Source organism: Dipodomys merriami, unplaced genomic scaffold (genome assembly GCF_024711535.1).
Source record: "Dipodomys merriami isolate MVZ:Mamm:240054 unplaced genomic scaffold, mDipMer1.0.p SCAF_1456, whole genome shotgun sequence".
In the NCBI taxonomy this organism is placed as follows: Eukaryota; Metazoa; Chordata; class Mammalia; order Rodentia; family Heteromyidae; genus Dipodomys; species Dipodomys merriami.
This window is the reverse complement of record NW_027202778.1, coordinates 115,347-139,000: the sequence shown is the minus strand read 5'-3', so window position 1 is coordinate 139,000 and position 23,654 is coordinate 115,347. Positions and strand designations below refer to the sequence as shown.

General features: G+C 42.0%; 2 protein-coding genes across 2 annotated transcripts in view; one reads left to right on the top strand and one right to left on the bottom strand.

Moving 5' to 3' along the window:
• The window catches only part of LOC138826620 (uncharacterized), a 141,838-nt gene that overhangs the window by 18,890 nt on the left and 99,294 nt on the right, over nt 1-23,654 (bottom strand). Inside the window, exons 6-7 of the mRNA XM_070021841.1 lie at nt 3,300-3,495; nt 1,893-1,985 (exon numbers count right to left, since the gene is read on the bottom strand). Of these exons, the coding sequence (XP_069877942.1) occupies nt 3,382-3,495 (114 nt within the window). The 3' untranslated portion in view covers nt 1,893-1,985; nt 3,300-3,381. The remainder of the gene's footprint in view (nt 1-1,892; nt 1,986-3,299; nt 3,496-23,654) is intronic.
• LOC138826619 (undifferentiated embryonic cell transcription factor 1-like) lies at nt 16,217-17,087 on the top strand. Its single transcript, XM_070021840.1, has 2 exons — nt 16,217-16,691; nt 16,843-17,087. Exons 1-2 carry the CDS (start codon nt 16,217-16,219, stop codon nt 17,085-17,087), a joined length of 720 nt encoding a protein of 239 aa, XP_069877941.1.

The following is a 23,654-nucleotide window of genomic DNA, read 5'->3' as shown; positions in this document are numbered from 1 at the left end:
CTTCCAACATCTCAAAGCATCAGAGTTAGACATTAAACCATTCAAGCTGCTGGGAGCATGAGGAGAAATGAAACTTCCTGTCTCTGTAACTCCTGAATTTGAGCTTATCTGTTTGAGAATACCATACCTGCACTCACAGCATGATCTGACAACAATTACAAAATTATAAAGAACCCAACAAATAAAAGTGAAGATACCAGGACCCTACATTCACCAAAATAACATGCAATACTCTATTTGTAGAGTTCTTCAGGGAGAAAAATAAACTCATTTTTAAACACATAGTGTGTTAGTCACAGACAAAGTAGACTCACTTATGGAAGCATCATTAAGGACAGTGCCTCATATATGGAGTAATTTGCCATGTCCGATGAAGTTATCTCTCCATTCTACTGACCCATGCACTATGGACCCGAAAGTAGGTCAATCCAGTTCTCTCTTAGGTATTCACAAGTAGTGATAGTGGAACCTATTAGTATCTGATAGGTGTATGCCAAGACGCAATATAACTCTGAAGATGGAGAAAGACAGGTAGAATAAATCTGCTTCTAGAGAAAAAATGATAGAGATGAGTAAAGAGTATTAAATGAGAAACAATAAGGGCTATGAGAGATGAAGAAAACAGACTGGTCTTCAAAACTTTTCCATATGGGTTAGAAGTGCAGGTTTCCTTTTGATCATTACCAACTTTCAAGAATAAACCTTGGCACAGGCCAAATTTTTCTTAAAAGAGACCCAGAAACACAACAAAGCAAAGAAAGATTGGACAAATAGGATTGCATGAAATTGCAGAGCTTCTTGCATGGCAAAGGACATAGTTAGCAAGATCAATAGAAAGGCCACCGATTGGGAGAAGTACTTCACTAGCCATACAACAGATAAGGGTCTCATATCTAAAACATACCTGGAACTCAAAAAATCAAATCCTCCAACAACAAATCCTCAAAGAAACAACTGCCCAATAAATAAGTGGGCTAAAGACTTAAAGAGAAACTTCTCTGAAGAGGAAATAAGAATGGCCAATAGACACATCAAGAAATGCTCAACCACCGTAGCCATGAAAAAAAAGGCAAATCAAAACAACATTGAGATACTACCTCACCCCAGTTAGAATGGCTAGAATAAAGAACTCTAATAACAACAGATGCTGGAGGGGATATGTGCAGAACCCTACTGCATTGTTAGTGGGAGTGTAAACTTGTTCAACCACTTTGGAAAGTAGTATAGAGGTTCCTCAAAAGACTACATAGAGCTCCCCTATGACCCAGCAATCCTATTTTGGGGCATATACTCAAATAATCACAAACAAGACCATCCTAAAGCTACCAGCACAACTATGTTTACTGCAGCATTATTTACCATAGCTAAGATATGGAACCAACTCAGACACCCCTCAGTAGATCAAGAAAATGCAAAAAAAAAAAAAAAAAATAGAAAAAAGTCTAGAATGTACCTCAGCTCAATGGCAAAACACTTGCCTAGCTAGTGCAACATCCTGGGTTCAATTCCCAGTTATCAGAAAACAAAAGGCAGAAAAACAATCAAACAAACAAAAAACAAAAGGCAAAAAATAGCCCTAAATGAACAAAAATACTTTTTGGTCCTGACAGATTTAAATTCACCTAGCCTTGGTTGCCAAACAAAGTGCTAAGCAATTCTTATATTCAACATATATAACAAGATAATTTTAATATGTAGCAGTCCTTGAAATTACTTCAGATGCAGAGTAGAGGGATATGAGCAGTTATAAGACACAGATCTCTAACTGGCAGCTGGATTCACAAGACAACACACCACACCTGTAGAATATCCCCATGTCCTTAGTATCAAAAATGCACAAGCTAGCTACTGAATCCAAAGTATCCTAGGACTTAATGTTTCCATATACAGACCTCCAGCATGTTTGACTTCAGCTGAAATCTCACTGGGACTAGGGATCCCAAGGGAAGTCTCTGCCTTTTCAATGATATTTGAAGTATCTTGTCCTAGAGAAAAATCAAAATGTGTTGCTCTTTATTACCAAACTAAACAACCTAAATTTCAAAAATGTAATATCAAAGTCCATGCATCTAAAATCATGATAGCTATAAGACAGTTTATTTTTAACAATTAGGGTTATTAGTCCTTGGAAAGATCTCCTTAGTATAACATTTTTTATACAAAAACTCTGATACATCATCACTAAAGAACAGACATTTATAGCAATTCCTAGACTTCATTCTAATAAGAAAATGCTACCAATTCTACTTGCAATGTCTATCATCTATCTCATGATCACTTGTCTTCAAACAATTAAATCCCTTGAACAAATGTAGAAGGAGATTTATTAACAAAGTCCCTTGTAACAATATAAACACACACAGTAATGAAATGACTGATGATCTTACACACAGTGGCTACTGTAGCTGAGCCTGAGGAGAGCAATGAGTTGCCCCAGCTGCTCCAATATCCCCATCTGGCCTGGGATATATCTTTGGAAAGTTTCCTACTGTCCCAGTAAATGAGCGGGGGAGGGAAGACACAAGAAAGTATGAAAAAGTATAATATACATAAGTTATCTAATTATTAGCCAAAGTATGGGGAACCAAATAATATTTGCTTAATGCACTGCTTGACTGACAGACACTTGCATGTTTTCATCATGTAGGCACCATGCAGCAAAGGTAATCACTGCTGATGGCATTTATAGAACTGAAAGAAAAACTATTATTTATGGTTGTAAAAACAAGTAAAGAAGTTCAATCCTAAATTAGCATTGAGCTCGAGTCTCTTAACCCCAACTTCTTTTTCCTTGTACCAGGGCCTCACACGTTTGTTTTGCTTGCTCATGACTGGCATTCTACCACTTGAGCCATACCTCTAGTGTAGCATTTTGCTGGAATTTAGTTGGAAATTGAATCTGCATTTCATCTGGACCTAAGCATCCTCAGGAGCTAGGATTACAGGTCTGAGCCAGGGGTACCAGGTTAACCCCAATATTTTTAAATCCCAATATTTTATAGAGATTCTAGCTGGGCACCAGAGACTCACACCTGTTTTCCTAGCTACTCAGGAGGCTGAGTATCTGAGATCTGAAGATCAGAGTTCAAAGCCAGCCCAGGCAGGAAAGTCCATGAGACTTTTATCTCCAATAAACCATTAGAAAAACCGAAAGTGGTGCTGTGTTTCAAGTGGTAGAGTGCTCACCTTAAGCTGAAGAGCACAGGGACAGCGCCCAAGCCCAGAGCTCAAAGCCCCATGACCCACAAAAAAAAAAAAAAAAAAAAATAGAGATTCTAGTCAGTGGCTGTCTGTAATACCTGAAAAGGGAGAACTTCTGAGGTCTCAGGGTCCCTGGAAGACCCAACATCTGGTCTTTTCAACTGGGCACTACAGCTTCCATTAACTTTCTTGATTGGCATGTTGGTCAACAGATTCATTACTCTTCACAGACTCAGAATTCTCCACTGACTCCCAGTTTCCATCTTCAGTTATCACTGGAGACTCAAGGATCATCTTTATCAGAAAGCCCAAGGGAAAAACGTGATTGAGGTCAGCTTTTTTAGTATACATTATTTGTCTAAATCTTTTGACACTTTCACAGAGTCACAGGCAGAAACATTAGTAAATTAATACAGACAAGATCCCACAGATCTTCCCCCAGGTTCTCCTAGTAACAGCTTCCATAACTGAAGCATAATTCATTGTGGCAGAATCCACCAATCTTCAGATTTCAACAGATTTCAACTGAACCTTTTTCACTTCAAGAAATATAGATGAAATTACATAGCATGCCACTTGTTAAGAATTTTTTACACAGCATTTAAGTCCCTCCAGACCCACTTTTATTGTATTAAGACTTTTTTTTATTGTTTCTGAATAGTCCTTGGTATAAATGTACTTTGGGACTATCACAGAAATAAGATGATTCAGAAACCTTATGTATAGGTGTTTATGGGAACCAAAGCTTTCTCTTGAGCTACTCAGTTTAGTTTTAAATGTTACTGTTAGGCTGGACATGTGCCTTAGCAGTAGAAAGCTTGCCTAGCATGCATGAAGCCCTGAGTTTGATTCCTCAGTACCATATGCACGGAAACTGGCACTGTGGGTCAAGTGGTAGAGCGCTAGCCTTGAGCAAAAAAGCTCAAGGATAGTGCCATGGCACTGAGCTCAATCCACAGGACTGTCCCAAAACAAGGTATTGTTCTATTCTTTTCCCATGTAAACTATCACTTCATTTTCCAAGTGGCAATGTAAGAATAATCAAGTTCCCCTGAATTCTGATCAACCTTGTGTTGTCACTATTTTGATTGAACCATTCAGATAGGTGTGTACTGGTACCTCACTGAGCATTTTAAATTGCATTCCTCTAATGGTTGGGACCAACGCATCCTTTTATATGCTTATTTGCTGAGTATATATTCTTTAGTGAAACATTTATTTGTATCTTTTGGTCATTATCCAATCATTCTGGTTTGGTTTTTATCATTATGTACTACAGAGACTTGAGAACACTGTTTATTGGAGATTTAATTCCTCTACTATATGGCTTGCAAATATTTCATGCTACTTTATACTTTATTTTTTTCCTGTCTTCCTAGAGTCTTTCCCTGAGCAAGTTTTTCATTGTGAGGAGGTTCATTATCTATTTCCCCTTTTACTGACTATCCTTTAAAATCTTTAGTAATCACTTCCTACTAAAACTCTTCCAGAGATTTAATCTATCAAAAAACATTTCTGTCAGAACAGTTTTTTAGGGTTTTGTTTCCTATTTGTAGTGGTGGCCCTAGGGAATAAAAGATGTCCCTAATCCTTTTGCTTTTGTTTTTTAGATAGGGTTTCCCAAATTTGTCTAGGCAAGCCTCAGACCATGAATTTCTTACCTCTGCCTCTCAAGTACCTGAGATTACAGGCATACACTACCATGCTTGCTATCTCTGAAACACTAACTTTTTGTTTGGTCTGCTCTTAAACCTTAATCCTCCTATCTCCTTCTCTGGAGTGTCTAGGATTATAAATATAAAACACTATTCTGGGCCTTTTGCTATTATTAAAAATATTCATCATAAATATACCAAAATTCTGTTAGTATTGGAACATTTGATGTGACAAAAGAGATGACGATTGACTTATATTTTATATTTACTTTTTTTTTTTTACAGTGCTAGCGATAGAACTTAGGACCCCACACATACCAGGGAAGAGCTCCACCATTTGGCTATATCCATTGAATTCCTAGTTTAACATTTTTTTGCCAGTCCTGGAACTGGAACTCAAGGCCTAGGCACTGTCCTGGAGCTTTTTTTGCTCAAGGCTCGCACTCTAACCCTTGAGAGACAGCCTCACTTCTGGATTTTTCTGTGTATGTGGTATTGAGGAACTGAACAATGGGCTTTCATGTATGGTAGGCAAGCACTATCACTAAACCACATTCCCTGCACCTCAGATCAACTTTTAAGCAGCAATTCAATTACCCAATCTAATTCCTTCCAGAAGAAGAGAAGGAGAATCAAATAGCATGAGAGAATAAATGTATTTCCTCCCCTTTCCTTTACCCTCTTCTCTTGTGCTCTATCTCTTTCTCTTTCACCCTCCTTCACCCATACACACAGGTATGTATAAACCTATTTTATAGAGAGATGGACTACATGTAGGAAAGAGCCAATATGTGTTTCAAACAGATTTTATAAACATATTAACAACTAAGGCAGAAAGACCAGCACACTACTATAATTAAGATACATACCAAAAATGCTAACAGAAAGGAAAACACCCATTTGAATCAGGAGACATGATTCATACACAAAGAACCAAACACATGTCTAGAGCTTGGAGTGTCAAATCTAGCCTAGAGATGTTTTTAATTTATCTATATAGTGCCTAAACTTTTAAATGAGTTCCATGTTTAAAAACCAGTCTTCATACAAAAGTGCAAGTGTCCAATTTCCCTTGAAAACTGAAAGATCTAGCAACAAAGGCTCTATAGTCACTGCTTAATGACTACTTCATGCCAAATAGCTACTGGTCCTTTTAGGCAATGCTCCTGCACCTCAAAATTGGCACTCGAATTCAATTCACTAATTTATGTTAACCTGATTAGCCCCATAGTTATCTGCAAATGCCTGCCATGAGACGTACATCAGACTGTGACAGGTGAAAATGCCAGAGAGAGTGTTCAAAGGTATAAAAACAATCCATGAGAAAGCTAAAAGGTATACATGATACTAGTTGCCTGGAGCCATTAAAATACCGGGGAGAAAAAGAATCACGAGGCATGAAATCAGAAGGCAACTTTAAGATACCTTGGAGTTAAGCTGTATGAATACGTGTGTGTGTGTGTGTGTGTGTGTGTGTGTGTGTGTGTGTGTGTGTGTGTGTGTGTGTGTGTGTGTGTGTGTGTGTGTGTGTGTGTGTGTGTATGTGTTGTATACTATGTGTAATGCATGCATTATATGTAATACATACAAAATATATCATTGTAGAAATGTAATTCATTTAACTTCATATGAGATTAGGACATACTCTGAAACAGGAAACAATGGTAATCTCTACACTTTGGTCATCACCATCTAAATTTGAATCTACATGAGTAAAAATCATTTAGAGGGGCTGGCAAGGTGGCTCAGTGGTACAGTACTTGCCTTGCATGCATGAGGCCCTGGGTTCAATTCCTCAGTACCACGTAAGCAGAAAAAGCCGGAAGTGGCACTGTGGTTCAAGTGGTAGAGTGCTAGCCCTACGCTGAAGACTTGAGGGACAGCACCCAAGCCCAGAGTTCAGGCCCCAGAACCGACCAAAAAGGAAAATAAAAGATCATCTAGAATGTGTTAGGATGGAAGACAAAGAGTTTATATTGTTTATACTGTTAATATTATTAGTAGAAGGAATGTAGATACTCTACTCTCAATAAATTCATCATCTCTCTGCAAACATAAATAAATAACAGGTAGATGAAAGTAAAATTGCATTATTTAATGGTTTCCTAAGTTTTCTGGGTATTTTATGATGAATTGGAAAAGAGAAATATGCCAGTAAATTAAAAAAAATAAGCCAAAGGGATTCATATTTTTAAGGAACCAAAATGCATATGCTTTGTGTCTCTCATTCCTACCATCAGGCTGCCTTTTCCCTCCTTTACCCTTCTCAGCAATCAAGGCTTACCAGCACCTTGCTCCTGCCAACCTCAACTTAGAGAGTACCTTGCACCCAGCCAGCACATAGCCACTGCAGATGCCTACAAAGTGTGCTCCCAATGCCTGGGAAATACTTCCCCCTGTGGGGTGGGTCTGGCCAGGTATACTTCTGGGTCTGGGTTCTTCTTTGTTCTGAAGTGGCTGGGCTCTGGTTCATTGAGTTTGGGCACCAACCGGGTGGTTTAAAGTTTGGCTGACCATAGTCACTGGAGTGATGTCAGCTGGGAAAAGGAGACTGGGAGTGTCCATCTGCATTTGTGTTTTTGAAGATCTGACCCTCCAACAGGTACTGAGTGCTAAGTACCCTCCCAACTATCCCGAGGTCAGGGATTACCCAAGCCACTGACTTGGCAAGGCCCAAATGGGCAGAACAGGGCTGTCCAGGCCAGTAGCAAAGTGTTTGCAAGGACGTTTAGTTATATGAATTGGGCATTAGAAGGTGAGGGAGGACTAACTAGCAAATGCAAAGGCCTTAACAAATTTTAGTAATCCAAGAAAAGAAAAAGAAAAAAATGCTGCAAAAAAACGGGTCAAGGGGATTGTAATGTGGCTTAGTGGTAGAGTGCTTGCCTGGCATGCATGAAGCCCTGGGTTTGATCCCTCAGTACCACATACACAGAAAAAGCCAGAAGTGATGCTGTGGCTCAGATGGTAGAGCACTAACCTTGAGCAAAAGAAGCACAGGGACAGTGCCCAGACACTGAGTTTAAGCCCTAGGACTGGCACAAAAAAATGAGGGGGAGGAGGTTTGCAAAAAGATAAATAAGAGGAGGCCTGGGACTTGAACACCATGGCTCGTCCAGCTTATGAGATGGGATAAAGTTGTTGTTCTCTCTCTCTCTCTCTCTCTCTCTCTCTCTCTCTCTCTCTCTCTCTCTGTGTGTGTGGTTAATTGGAGATGAATCTCAGATTTTCTAGCCCAAGCTCATCTCGAACTATGATCCCAAAACATTAGACTCCTGAGTAGCTAGGATTACAGGCATTAGCCACCTATGCCCAGCTCAGGATAGTTTTAACTCTTAATATGGAACTTAATGGGAAAAGGCAGTAGGTTTCTAAGCAGACGAGTAAGATGCTTTGATTTGTGGTTTTTAAGATGAGCCCCCCTTCCCTCATTAAAAAAGATGCATCTCATTATTTATCCTTCAGTAGTGTAAATGTGTGAAGTCTGGAGTTGTGGAGCTAGAAAGGTATAAGTTTATAAATATAAGGAAAATGGAACTTTTCGGAGGTAAAGAGATTGGATTTTTTTTTTTTTTTTTGGCAGTCTTGGGGCTTGAACTCTGGGCCTGGGCATTGTCCCTGAGCAAATCAGCTCAAGGCTAGCACTCTACCATTTGAGCTACAGCGCCACTTGCGGTTTTCTGGTGGTTTATTGGAGATAAGAGTTTCACTTTCACAGGTTTTCCTGCCAGGGCTGGCTTTGAACCCTGATTCTTGGATCTCAGCTTCTTGAGTAGCTAGGATTACAGGCGTGAGCCACCGGCACCTGGAGAGAATTGGATTATGTAAAAATCCAAACATGTGGCTGGGTATCAAACACAGTGGTTAGATGTCTTGCCTAGCATGTGCTAGGAGAGAAAGAGAGCAGAGAGAAAGAAGAAAAAAAGAACAAGGAAAAGAGAGACAGGAGAGAAAAAAAGAGAATCTATGTTTTCTACTGCTTCAGTGGTTTCAGTAGAGCCATCATTCTAAATAAACCTTCCCCAGAAATTTTGTTTACTTTTTTGTTTTTGTTTCTGTCCGGTAATGAAATTGAACCCAGGCTGGTTATTTAGAGATAAGTCTTCGATTTGTCTGCCTGGATTGGCTTCAAATCTGGATCCTCAGACTCAATTTCCTTAGGTAGTTATAATCGTAGGCTTGAGCCACTCTAGCTCTGGCCTCTTAACCTTCTGTTTTATCTAGTAGCTGCTAATTTCCTCTTACCTCATTTCTGGGGCTTGAACCCAGGGCCTGGGCATTGCTCTTGAGCTTTTTTGTTCTAGCCTAGGGCCTAGCCACTTGAACCACAGCTCCACTTCCAGATTCTTTTTGGTGTTTCACTGAAGATGAGTGTCACAGGTGAAAAGCTATTTAAAGAGAACTGTAAAACCAATGTAGTTAAACAATTGTGTCAGAACAGGAGCTCAAAGGATCATACTTTGAAGAAAAGGTGCTGGATTCATGGACAGAGACTACGACTTTCACCTTCCTTAGATTTAACATAGTAGCAGATACACAGAGACACTAAATAAATGCTGCTTGATACCAGTTCCATTTTGTGTTGCTTATATTAAACCTAACTCACTTTGTGAATGTCAGTTTGGAAGGAAACTATCTTGCAGAAAAGCTTATAGGCAAATCTCTAACATCAGGCTAGGTTCTCAAACAGAACTTGAGGATGAAGCACAGGCACTTCACAAGCTGGGCCATTTAGAGATGAGGCAGAAGATCTTGCTGGAATACCAACCTGGCCCATGTCCATCTCAAACCATCTGTTTCCTAAGCTGAACCTGCACAGAGATACCCTTTGAAGAAAATCTCTTTGCAATTGAACTATAGACTCAGATTATTTGCCAATTACCATGTAAGAAACAGTGGCCTCATCCTGAAAAATACTGACAAGGATCACCTTAAGTAGATGGCCAAAGATACACCCAGGCAATGAGACATCAGAAATTGATATGACATAACTGAGCTTTCTCATTCAGTTATAAAATTAGGCATAAACAAACAAATAAACCAAGATATGCCTAGCTGGGTTCCAGTGGCTCACCCATGGAATTCTAGCCAATAAAGAGGCTCAGATCTGATGATGTTGGTCCAAAGCCAGCCCAGAGAGAAAAGTCTGTGACATTCATATCTCCAGTGAACACCAGAAAACTAGAAGTGGGTGCTGTGGCTCCAAGTGGTAGAGTGATAGCCTAGAACTAGCTCAAGGAGAGCACCCAGGCCCTGAGTTCAAGCCCCAGGACCAGCCAAAAAAAAAAAAAAAAAAAAAACACCCACCCAAGTCACACTGGGAGGCTTCCCACAGGATCAGTAGCTGCCCTTTTCAAAAGTGTCAAGCTCATACTAAAGAAAAGACAGTGGAAATGTCACAGACTGGAGGAGGCAGAGGAGGTCTGACAGATCAAGGGAAAGCAGGATCCTGGATGGATCCTGAGTGGGAGAGCCAGTTCTGAGGCTTGAACTCAAGAACTGGGCACTGGCTCTTAGCTGTTTCGCTCAAGGCTGGCACTCTACCACTTGAGCCACCGCTTTACTTCAGGCTTTTTGATGGTTTGTTGGAGAGAAGAGACTCACAGACTTTCCTGCCCAAGCTAGCTTTGAAACTTAATCCTAAAATCTCAGCCTGCTGATGAGTTAGGATTACAAGCATGATCCAACAGCGCCAGCTATATTTTCTGTTTTATCGTGCAATAAAAATAAAAAGATTGTTTTCAAAATACATACTTGGGAGGGAACAAGCTCTGCTTGTACTGTTGACTCTAGCCGTTTTTGTCTTATGCTACAGCTGCAGGGCAGGCCACATGGGCAGGATGTAGTTCAGGCACAGGCTCAGCCTGCCTAGAACAAGGAGGTACAAATGAGGTGTACGTAGTTCTGACAATAGCTAGTGGTCTTGTTTGGCCTTCTAGTGTAGAGAGCAGAAGGAAATAAAATGAGGAAATAATAGTTGAGGGAACAGTATGTAATCTCATTATGCAATGACAAGATATTTGTTCTTAACCTGTCAAGCAAAAGAGAAAAGGTACATGTTTCTCATCAAGGATTGATATCACCTCAGTGGTCACTTCTCAGTCCTCTTTACAAACAAATCCTAATTTTGTCTCATCATCCATTCTGTTGGTTTCTGTGTTTACATGGGATGTCTGGTGCTGCAACAGCCAACTTGGGATGATGAACTTTAGCATGTGGAGAATATACCCAGTATGGTCAATTCAAAAGATGGTAGGAATATAAATATAAGAAGACAGGCTGGGTGCCAGTGGCTCAGGCCTGTAATCCTAGCTACTCAGGAGGCTGAGATCTGAGGATCATAGTTCAAAGCCAGCCCAGGAAGGAAAACCTGTGAAACTCTTATCTCCAATAAACCACCAGAAAATCAGAAGTGGCCCTGTGGCTAAAGTGGTAGAGTGCTAGCCTTGAGCCGAGTTGCTCAGGGAAAAAGCCCAGGCCCAGAGTTCAGTCCCCATGGCTGACAAAACAAAAGACAAAAAAAAGAAGACAGTACTGAGCCACTGAATTAATGAATTCTACCGTCTTCCTTGTGCTATGGTTATTATTTTTTTTCTTTTTTTTTCCAGGGCTGAGGACCGAACCCAGGGCCTTGCACACGCGCCAGGCGGGCACCCTTCCCCTGGGCTAAACCCCCAGCCCCACCGTGGTTATTATTATGTGAAATAATAAATCTTCCTGTCACTGAAATGAGTTGGGCCTTCTATAATTACACCTAAAAGCAACCAAAATTATGCTTGAGTCCTAAGGGAAAATAAAAGGCATCTAGAAGTAATACAAGAAGAAAAATATAGGTGAAAAATAAAAATAAAGGCTAAAATGCATTAGGTGCGTAGGGCTCTGAAAAATCTCCCAAGCCTGAAGAAACTCACCTGGAGTTTCAGAAGCCAGCTCCAATTTACATTTACCCATCTAAGTCTAGTTGCTATGAAGTTCTTATAGGCAGTGATCCCTGAGAAGAGGAAGAAAAATGAAAGGGAAATAAAATTGAACAACTGCCAGTGGAGAAACCAGCTGTACATGATCAATTTCTTTCCATGGAATCTCTATTTGTCTGAAGAGAATTTCTTCATCAGAACCCTGGCCCCAAGTCCGAGACAGGTATATGAGGAGGAGACAGGACAGGGCAGCCTAAGATGGACAGTGACTCATCTGGAATGGAAGAAAGAGCTAGCATGTGGCAGAGATTGAGCCCAAAGCTAAGCCTGACTCTGGATCCAGAACCTTCCCAATGCACTGTCATGCCAGAAATGAAAGCCAAGCTTCAAAGCCACCAAGAGCTGCTTCTAAGCCATTCTGAAAAGTGCCCACATTCACCCAGGTGTCTCACCAGAGACCCCAGGTATAGTCCAGCAGAGCACTCGAAAGCAGAAACCCAAGAAGCAAAGCAGGTGGCCTGCATCCAAATTCAAGAAATGTAACTCACTCAATTGTCACTGTGGCCAGGCCTGAGATTTCCAGTCAGTCCCCTACACTCTAGCCTGAGGACAGTACCTATTAGGATGAGACCATATAAGACATGGATGAAGGCCCTGTCTGACTGCCACTGCCATTAAGAACAGCATTATAGATGGGCCCATGGCGCATGCTTGTAATCCTAATCAGGATGCTGAGATCTGAGGACCATGCTTTGAAGCCAGCCTAGGCAGAAAAGTCAATGAGGCTCCTTTTCTCCAATAAAGCAACAAAAAAGCCAGAAGTGGAGCTGTGACTCAAGTAGCAGAGTGCTAACCTTAAACAAAAAGCTGAGGGACAATTCTAGGATGGTGGTGTGGGGAAAGACTAATACCCCAAGCCCCTTTAAGACAGGTACTCTCACTTATGCCCATTTCCTTCAGAGCATTGCATAGCCCTCACCTTACTGACTTGCCTCTCCCTGTTTCAACACAGGATATTCACTTGGCCAGTCTATCTTGCAGCATCCCGAACAAAGCAGCTTTTTCTCTGGGGTTTAACCAAGGAGCCAATACTGTCTGTGATTGGTTGGTTAACTGTGCACAGTCCAGAATCAAGGATACCTGGGGCCCACCTGGCTTGGCCATCTACTGTTGTAGCTTACAGCGTATTGTTCAACACTTCTGTTTTCTTATAATAGTTCTTGCTCATGGGTCCTAATGGTTACAATAAAATAACTAATAGGGTTACTTGTGTACACACACACACACACACACACACACACACACACACACACACACACACACACACACACACACACCACTGCAACAGTACTACAAGGGAAACAAGGCAACTCAACAGGGAGCTTCAGGACTCAAACATATACCACATCCTAAGTATTTCCTGTTTCTTCTTAAGTAATTATTAATATTATTCCTATTTTGGTGCCAATACTGGAGAGTGAACTCAGAGCTGGGACACTGAGCCCCACTCAACTGGGGACTGAACTATCCCTAAGTTTTTTTTTGTTTTTTGTTTTGGGTCCAGTCATGGGGTCTGAACTCTGGGCCTGAGCAATGTCCCTTAGCTCTTCAGATCAAGGCTAGCACTCTACCACTTGAGCCACAGCACCACTTCCGGCTTTTTTCTTTTTTTACTTATGTGATGCTGAGGAATGGAACCAGGGCCTCATGCATGCAAGACAAGCGCACTACCACTGAGCCACCTTCCTAGCCCCTCCTTAAGCTTTTTCTGCTCGAGGCTAGTGCTATACCATTTGAGCTATACCTCCAGTTCTGGCTTTTTGCAGGTTAACTGGAGATAAAGAACCTCACAGACTTTTCTTTTCAGGCTGGCTTCAAACCAGGACCCTCAGATCTCAGACTCCTGAATTGCTAGGATTACAGTTGTGAGCCACCCACACCTGGCTGAAATCTTTTTTTTTAACTTGAATGTTTTTTATAACTATTAGATATGGAGATTAGTAATCTCTGCTGCTCCCTTTTGTTCTTAGCTGTATTTTCTTTTTCTTAGCTCCTTCCTTAAATGATTCTTTATTTTTTATTTATTTATTTATTTTTATTTATTTATTTTTTGGTCAGGGGTCCTGAACTCTGGGCTTGGGCGCTATGCCTCAGCTCTTCAGCTCAAGGCAAGTGCTCTACTGCTTGAGTCACAGTGCCACTTCTGGTTTTCTAGTGGTTTATTGGAGATGTGAGTATCATGGACTTTCCTGCCCGGGCTGGCTTTGATCCACGATCCTCAGATCTCAGCCTCCTAAGTAGCTAGGATTACAGGTTTGAGCCACGGGCACCCAGCCTTAAACAATTCTTGTAGGAACTTCATTCATTAAGAATAGGGCCAAACTATGCAAGGCAGGATTGAACTGGAACAACTAGTTATGAGGAAAGAACTAGGCCTATTTACCCCCTAGCTGTTCCTTCTACTGTAATTACTAGTTTTGAAAAAGCAAAACACCTGGCCCCAAAACTAGGAACTGCCCGTTGCTTTAGGTCAAGAAATTGTTACAGGAGTACTTACGGTTTTAATTGTTTCAGGAATGTTTGTGACTTAGGAGCTTGCAAAATAAAATAACTGCGAAGTTCTTCTGTACACCACCTTGCTTGAATCTGCTCTAAAAGAATGCATTTTTTTAACCTTTATAAACCCTGAGCTATTTGAGTTTGGGACTGCTCATTCCCTAGATGAGTTAACCCTGGCTGATCAATTGAATAAACTATCTTTTAAGATACTGGTCAGCATCTGTGACTTTGTCCAGGGGGTGAGTCCACTTCATCTGGATGCCCCAGTGAGATCCTATTCTCGCCTGAACAGGACGACTCCTGTCATGACCTGACTCCTGTGTCAGGGGACTGGCCACATGGCCGCACTTAGTGGAAGGCCTTGAGAGACATTCCTCAGTCCCAGGTGCCCTTGCTCTGTGAAACCCATGAAATGAACTCTGGAGTTTGTTCTACCAGTAAATTTCTGCCTGTCATCATCATGTAAAAACATAAATGAGTTGTTTTAAACTCCCAAGAAAAGTCATCAAGTTTTGGTGTTAGCAAAAACTTGAAAATTAACTAAAGTTCTTCTTCAAAATAATGCAATAATCCTTTACATTTTTGAGAAGTCAGATAATTTGATTACAATGTGAACAGCTTAATGCATTAAAACACCAGATCTTTGGTTTTCTGTAATATCCAAGTTACTATTCACTGGCAGAAATTTCTTCTGTTGTCTGGCCTCAGTCCCTCCTGCTCTTAGAAATTTACTTTCTCCCCTGAACCCCCTTTTCCCTGGGAAAAGACTAGCCATGGGTACAAAACTGTGAAATCAGAAAACAAAACACAATTATTGATAAAGGGAAAAAACCTCCTGGTAAAGAAAAACCCCAGACAAAGGCTGACCAATAGTCAACTTTTGTCCTTTCCCCATCCTTGATAAAAAAGCAAAAGAACATCGCTCCCTTACTCAATTTTACCAAACTGGCAGCTTTTCAAAAGGCTATTGACAACCGAGGCTTATCACCAGGTGCATTAAAGAGCAGTTAGGAGCTTATAATAAAAATAATTTCTAAAGTAGTGTCAATAGCTTTGATAGTATTGATCATGCTGACCAAGTCAAGATTATGTTTTGCCTATGCTTCTGTGAGTCAAGGCTATGTTTCTGCCAAGTTTTGCTTCTATAACCTTGCTTGCTTGCCTTGGTAACAAGGCCTTCAGCCCGCCAATTGAAGACCACAGCTGAGTGGTCCCACTATGACTGACCTATTACAAATGATTACATATGATATTACCATAAAGAACAAATTAATTTAAAGGTCATATAACTGTAACCAATGAAAAATATGCCAAACCTGCCTTGCATGGCTTGTATATATAACTCTATCTAACCTACCCCTATAAAAACACATCCTACCCTGAGCTCAAGGCTGTTCCTACTTTCCCAGTGGTAGGAAGTGGTCCCATGTGGTGGTAATAAAGTTCCTAGCTCGGCAGAGCACAAAGAACAAATTAATTTAAAGGTTCTAATTGTAACCAATGAAAAATAGGCCAAACCTGCCTTGCATGGCTTGTATATATAAAACTCTATCTAACCTACCCCTATAAAAACACATCCTACCCTGAGCTCAAGGCTGTTCCTACTTTCCCAGTGGTAGGAAGTGGTCCCATGTGGTGGTAATAAAGTTCCTAGCTCGGCAGAGCACAAAGAACAAATTAATTTAAAGGTTCTAATTGTAACCAATGAAAAATAGGCCAAACCTGCCTTGCATGGCTTGTATATATAACTCTATCTAACCTACCCCTATAAAAACACATCCTACCCTGAGCTCAAGGCTGTTCCTACTTTCCCAGTGGAAGGAAGTGGTCCCATGTGGTAGTAATAAAGTTCCTAGCTCGGCAGAGAGTGTGCGGGCAGCCGAGATGCCAAAGCCGCCCAGGGTCTCCCAGCCCCCAGGCCCTCGCAACCCCCCCGGCCCCCGCAGGCCCCCGGGCACCGCCCCGACCCCGGAGCCCATGCGGCCCGCTGGGATGCTGCTCCGGCCCCGGCGGCCGCCACCGCTGGTGCTGCCGTCGCCGACCGATCCCATGGGCGAGATGCTGCCGCCAGCTGAGGACGCACCGGGGACCCCACCGCGGGCAGTGGCACTAGCCCTGAGGCAGGTGCTGCGCACTCCCGCAAAATGTCCTCGCTGCTACAAGTTCCTCAAGAACAAGGTGCCCAAGGCCACTGGCCAAGCGCCCGGGCCCTTGGACGCACAGATCCGCGAGCTCATGGGGCTGCTGGGCGACGATGGGCCGGACGAGCGCGCCCGTCGCCGCCCCGCGGGGCCGGGGTGCCCACAGCATGGCCGCCGCCCCGCCCCCTCCGCGCCCGCACCAGCCCTAGAGGAGCCAGGTAGGCAGGCGGCCGCGGGAGAGGGAAAGGGTCGGCAGGGCAGGGGGGGGGGGAGGGTGATTGGGGCTGGAGGCTGGAAGGGGCGGCCGGGGCCGGAGGGTCAGAGGCCGGAGGGTGGGCGGCAGCACTGACCCTGCGCTCCCTCCCGCAGCTGCAGCATCGCCCTGGGCCCCTGCCAACCTCTTGCCTTCGGCCACCACACCATCGCTGAATGCTGCCCTGCTGCAGACGCTGACGCACCTGGGCAACATCGTGGGCATGCTGGGCCTGCTGCGAGACCAGCTGCTGACCCAGAACCAGCACGTGGAGCAGCTGCCTGGCTCCTTCGACCAGACCTTGTCCCTGGCCCTGGGCTTCATCCTGGGCAGCGTGGCCACCCTGGGCAAGCCGAGCTAGCCACCCCGCCACCCCCCCCCCAGCATTCAAGAAAGTCTTTTTGATAAAAATAATAATAATAATAAAGTTCCTAGCACTTTTATCTGGGTTTCGTGAAGTCTCTTTTGGATCCAGGATATAATAGATGTAGGCCCAAGTGAGATCCAGGACCCTGGGCCTTGAGTTCAGGGACTTTGGACTGGTGTCAGAAGAGCCACTCCCTAGGGGACAGCTGTGGAGAGAAGTTCCTAGCAGGAACTTAGAACTCAAAAGCCTCTAGAGGTAAGTTGAAAAGCCTGGCCAGGTATAGTGGAAGGGGCAGAAGGGGAGGTGGGATGCAGCAGAACTCCCAGCCATGGAGGAGTTTGGGATGTGCCTCTCCCCAGTGGAGGCAGATTAGGGTTCTTAACCTGGAGTCTGGCCTCACTTGGGTTCTTATTTGTTCTGTCTGTCTGTTGGAGGTGCCTTCTGCTGCTGTTTGCTTATGCCTGTCTGACCATTTGGTTTGTGTGGCCACCTATCTGTGTCTGTTTTAGTTGACATTTCTGTCTAAATGTCTGAGAACCACAAGCATGGAGAAAGGGATGAGATGGAGAATCTCCTGTTAAACCTATGTCTACAACCCTAACCCCAGATGTTGGAGAAACCTTGGGATGAGGTGGAGAATCTCCTGTCAAACTTAGTTCTCCACTCTGGTGCTGATAAAATTCCAAGGGGAAAGCTTATTTGGCCCAAGCAGGAAAAGTAAGAAACAACTTCTCTTTAAGCTAATTCTGAGATCACTGATATCTTGCTTTTTGTAGAAATGCACCAAACTTCTTTATCCATCACTTTTGGAAATGCTTTTAGAACCCTTTTCTTATTTTCAGGAAAAAGCCAGGGCATATGAGTACTGTTACCCAAGGTCATCTCTGCACCCTCTGCCAGGTAGATTGGCCCTCCCTTAATGTAAAATGGCTGCAGGAGAGCTCCTCTAAACTAACACCTCTCTTCTAGGTTCAGAGAGTTATTTTGGGGCTCTCAGTCACCGAAGTCAGGTACCCTAAACGCCAGAGCTCACCATTCTCTGAAAAAAAAAAACCCAGACAATTATTCAAGTTATTAGAATCTGTTATTTTTGTTCATTTGGACATCTCTGGGGGAATAAAAGTTCCAGCTCTGTCTGGGCCTGGTCATAGACCTGCTCTGTTTTGTCTGTGTTGCAGCAGTCAGGACGTGGGCATGGAAGGTTGCAAGACCTTACAAGCTTCAGGCTGCATTTTCCTGCAGAGGCAGCCGGAGGTGAGGGCATAGACAGTTTGAGCCTCGTTTGGACATTTGGCTTGTCCGAACAGTTAAAAAAATTGTAAAATGCTCTTGTCTAAAAAGAAAATTGGATAAAAGATAGGCTAGTTCAGTTTCAGGTGACTCCCACCTAGCCTTCCTCCAGCTGAAGGTATTCACAAGGCCAATTGGTAAAATGCATTGCTAGACAAGCAAGTCCTGGGTAAATGAAGCTCAGCAAAGTCACTTTGTTTTACAAATCTTAAATCTTTAGATCAAGATTCTGGACTGATTTTCATTTTTGTGCACTTTAAGTTTTGTATGAGTATGTTGGAACATGTTCAAGATGAAAATCAGCATGCTGTAAAAAAAAGAGTTTAAACTCTTAGGTCATCAGATTTGTATGCCAAATATCTTAAAGGATTATTGTATTGTTTTAAACAGGAAGTTTAGTTAAACTTTCTAAGAATTCTTTAATTTACAAATCAAAATCTGTATTTTAAAATTCGGTATTTTAAAATGCAAAGGTTGTTTACACTGTAATCAAGTTATCTGACTCAACAAAAAGGCATTGGCTGTTTGGGATTTAGTTCCCTCTGCTAAAACTTGGGGATACTATTAGAAATTTAAATATAAAGGTTTATTTAACACTGTCAAAGATTTTACCTGTTCTGTCTAAAACTTTACCTGTTCTGTCTGAAACTATTTCATTCAAGAATCAAGAAAAAAAAAGGGAAAAACTTAGACTCTAATAGAAGACCTGTCTTTTGAGGTGAGGGATGTAGAGGCAGACGTGCAGCTCAGCCAGTCATGCAGGGTGGGACAGGCCCTGGGGGGAGTCCACGCATGGTAGAAGTGGGCAAGCTGGCACAAAGGTAGTTCAACTAACCCTGAAGAGTTGGGTGCATGCACATTCCTTAGGAGGGGCTGTACGACCAATCTTTGTCCTGTCCCTTTCTTTTGCAGACAGACACAGGAAACATAATGGTAAAAATGAGTGATGTCATGATCTGATTGGTATTCCTAAAACTGCCACTTGGATGTATTAACTTTGAAAAAGCCTTAAAAATATGGTTAGAAAATTTATTAGTATATGATTTGCTTTCATTGATACTCTGCAATTGGATATGTTTTTTTAAAAGGCATATAGGTGGGCTGGGAAGGTGGGTCAGTGGTAGAGCACTTGCCTTGCATGCATGAGGCCCGGGCTCAGTTCTTTAGCACCACATAAGCAGAAAAGAAACAACCAGAAGAGGCACTGTGGCTCAAGTGGTACAGCTCTAGCCTTGAGCTGAAGACCTGAGGGACACCGCCTAGGCCCAGAGTTCAGGCCCACAACCAGACACCCCCCACCAAAAAAATAAAAAAGCATATAGGTGTTAAGTCTAGCTTCTTGGTACAGTACTGGTGATTAATTCTTGCATTAACAAAAAATGGTCATTTGAGTTCAAAAGTTTTTAATGTATATCTGTTTTAAAATGAGTAGCCAAGAGGAAATAGTGGTACATATCCTCAAGATTTCAAAGGAGTTTTCAAAATACAAATGAAAACTAAAGTAGAAAATGTTAAATCAGAGATTTATAAAAGGCTTAAATTAGGATTGGTAAGACTTTAGCCCACTTATTTCTTGGGCAGTTGTTTCTTCAAGGTTTGTTGTTGGGTGATTTAACTTTTGAGTTCCAGGTATATTTTAGATATGAGACCCTTGTCCGTTGTATGGCTAGTGAAGATCTTCTCCCAATCCGTGGGCTTTCTGTTGATCTTGCTAGCTATGTACTTTGCCATGCAGAAGCTCTGCAATTTCATGCAATCCCATTTGTCCAACCTTTCTTCGATTTGTTGTATTTCTAGGTCTCTGTTAGGAAAATTTTGGAGACCTGGGTTTCTCTTACTCCATCCTGTAATGTTTTCAGAGTGTCTGCTTTGACTCTGTGGTCTTTGATCCATTTGGAGCTGATTCTGATGCAGGATGATATATAAAGATCTAGCTTTAGTTTTCTATAAGTAGTTAACCAATTTTGCCAGCACCATTTACTGAAGAGGCTGTCTTTCATTCTATTTTTTTAGCCCTCTTATCGAAGATTACAAAGTTATAGGTATGTGGGTTCATTTCTTGGTTTTCAATTCTATTCCATGGGTCCTGAGATCTGTTCTTGAGCCAGTACCAAGCTGTTTTGATTTCTACAGCTTTGTAGTAGAGTTTGAAATTTGGTATTGATATTCCACTAGCAGTGTTCTTTGTGTTAAGGATCACTTTTGCTATTCATGGTCTTTTATTTTTCCATATGAATTTTTGGATTGCCTCTTTTATTTTCCTGAAGAATGAGGTTGGAATATTGATAGGTATCGCATTGAATTTTTAGATAGCCTTGGGAAGTATTGCGATTTTCATGATGTTGATCATTCCAATCTAGGAGCATGGGAGGTTTTTCCATTTTCTAATTTCTGTTTTGATTCCTTTTTCAAGTTTTTAAAGTGGGTTCCTCATAGACTCCACATAGACCTCCCCTGTGACCCAGCAATCCCACTTTTGGGCATTTAGTGGAATTATCACAAGCAAAGCCATACTAAAGCTACCAGCACAACTATGTTTATTGCAGCATTATTTACCATAGCAAATATATGGAACCAACCCAGATGATCCTCAGTAGATGAATGGATCAAGAAAATGTGGTATATATGCATAATGGAATTCTATGCCGCTATCAGAAAGAATAACATTGTCCCATTTGTTAGGAAATGGAAAGACTTGGAAAAAAAATATATTAAATGAAGTAAGCCAGGCCTAAAGAAACATAGGTCCCATGGTTTCCCTTATTTTCAATAACTAGTACATGTCTGAGACAATCAGAAACAGTCAGATACGTTGATGTTAGGTTAAATGAACCCCAAGATAAGGACTCGAATAGTTTTTCTTTCTTGCTATTGTTTATAACATATTTATAAGATGATTTCTTTGTTGCTTTGTATGTCCCTCCCCCATGGCGGGGGCGGAGGGGTTGGAGGATGGGGAGGGTGGGAAGATATTGTAAGGGGAAAGAAAGGAGGAGGCAACAAATGTACTCATCACCTTGCCCATGTAATTGAAACCTCTACATATGGTATTTTCACAATAACAACAACAAAAAAAAATCCTTTGAACTTAAAAAGAAATTAGGATTGGATGGGCTGGGAATGTGGCTGGGCTGCGAAAGTGGCTTAGTGGTAGAGTGCTTGCCTAGCATGCATCAAATCCTGAGTTCAATTCCTCACTACCAGGTATTCAGAAAAAGCAGGAAGCGGTGCTAGCCTTGACCAAAAGAAGCTCAAGGACAATGCCTATGCCATGAGTTAAATCCCAAGGACTGGCAAAAAATGGAGATGAATTCCTGGTTATAAAGTTTGAAAGTTAAATTGTTAATATTTTTCTCAAAGTGCAAAAAGGAAAAATTAGGATTACCAAAATAATTGCTTAATTGCTATTTCAGTTTGCTCTTATAGTTTTTTTTTTTTTTTTTTTTTTGTAACAGTTCCAGCAGGCCCACACAAAGGAGTAAGGATTCTTACAAGTTTGTCAGATATAACTTTCGGCCCTTAATAAGTTCGAGGTAGACCATGCTTTAAAAAACGATTTCTAAAGACCATCTTTGTTTCTTTTAATTGGAGTAAACATGGCCTTTTGTTTAGACTTGTTGATCTGAGAACTGTGGTTCAAATCCAGCCTGGGCAGAGAAAGGTCCCTGTGAGATTATCTCTAATTGGTCAACAGAAGAGTTGTTTGGGGGCTCAAATTGGCAGAGTGCTAGCCTTGAACTCAGGGCCTGAGCGCTATCGCTCATCTCTCCAGCTGAAGTCCAGTGATTAAGGAAAATGCCAAGGTGTGTGTATCCCAGCATGGAGAAAGACACTCCTGGGACCCTGGCAATGATGAAACATCCAGAGGCAGTTACAAGCCACTGCTCAGATGGCAGAGATGGTATCAGATCCTGTTTGGCCTTTCAAAAATTGAAGGACTGGGAAGGTGGCTCAGTGGTAGAGCGTTTGCCTTGCATGCATGAGGCCCTGGGTTCGATTCCTCAGCACCACATAAGAAAAAAGAAAAAAGAGGGAAGTGGCACTGTGGCTCAAATGGTAGAGCACCAGCCTTGAGCTGAAGAGCTGAGGGACAGCACCCAGGCCCAGATTTCAGGCCCCACGACTGGACCCCCCCCCCCAAAGAAATTGATCAGAGCCAGGAAGTCATGAGAAAGTAAATTGTAATCATGCCTTTCTAAATGTTTGTCTGCTTCATAATTGGGCAAGAATGTGCCAGTCATCTAAGTGGGTTATAAAATGTGTGGGATAGTTTAAATTCCCAAATTAGGGCTTTGAGCAGATACAGGGCATAACTGTTGGAGACTTCTTAAATTACAGGAGGGGTTCATTTTACCTAACATCATCTTATCTGATCTTTTCAGCTTGTCTCAGACATATACTAGTTATTGCAAATAAGGGAAACCATGGTCAAGAGCTACAGTAACTCCATTTTAAGATCAAACCTCCTGAGCTGTGCTGCCCTCAGAGTAACCCCCAAAGAGAAAGTTCTCAGACAAACCCCAGGTTGCCACCAACCCTGCCCATCCTTAAGGAAAAGAACAGTTCCCTAAGTATTCCATCAGAAAAAGGCAAGTGTGGTCAGGGTGGACTTAAACCCCCTGAACTTGTGGACTTGCTTTTGTGGAAACCCCCTAAACTTGTTTGTTCAGATACTATAAAAGCTGTTCTAATTTTGTGCTCGGGGCCTCTTAGCATCACCGGTTACCAAGTGTGCAGAGGACCAAGCTCGAGCTTTCAATAAACGACTCTTTGCTGTTTGCAAAGAGCCTGGTGGTCTGTGAGGGACACCCAAAATCGGGTACTTCAATGGGATCTATGTTTCTTTGGCCCAGCTTACTTCACTAGATAAGGACACAAGTGGTTTTTTCTTTCTTGCTATTGTTTCTAACATATTTATAAGGTGATAGTTTTGTTGCATTGTATGTCTCTTCCCCCACAGTATAAGCCCTGTTTTCACTGTATTTGATGTTGGTATATTTTGGGGAGGGGAAAGGAAAAAAAACAAATTGTTTAACTAGGGATACAGGTGGACCTATTGCAACAATGAGATGTGCAAAATCCTATGTTGAAAAGCAAACTTTACAACTTTGGCACCGGGGGTGAGGGTATAGTGGTGGAGATGGGAGTGAAGGGATGGTAGGGGAAAACCAAAGGAGGAGGCAACAATGCTTGATAAGAAATGTACTCATTACCTTGCTCGTGTAATTGTAGCCCCTCTGTATTGCATTTTCACAATAAAAATTATTTATA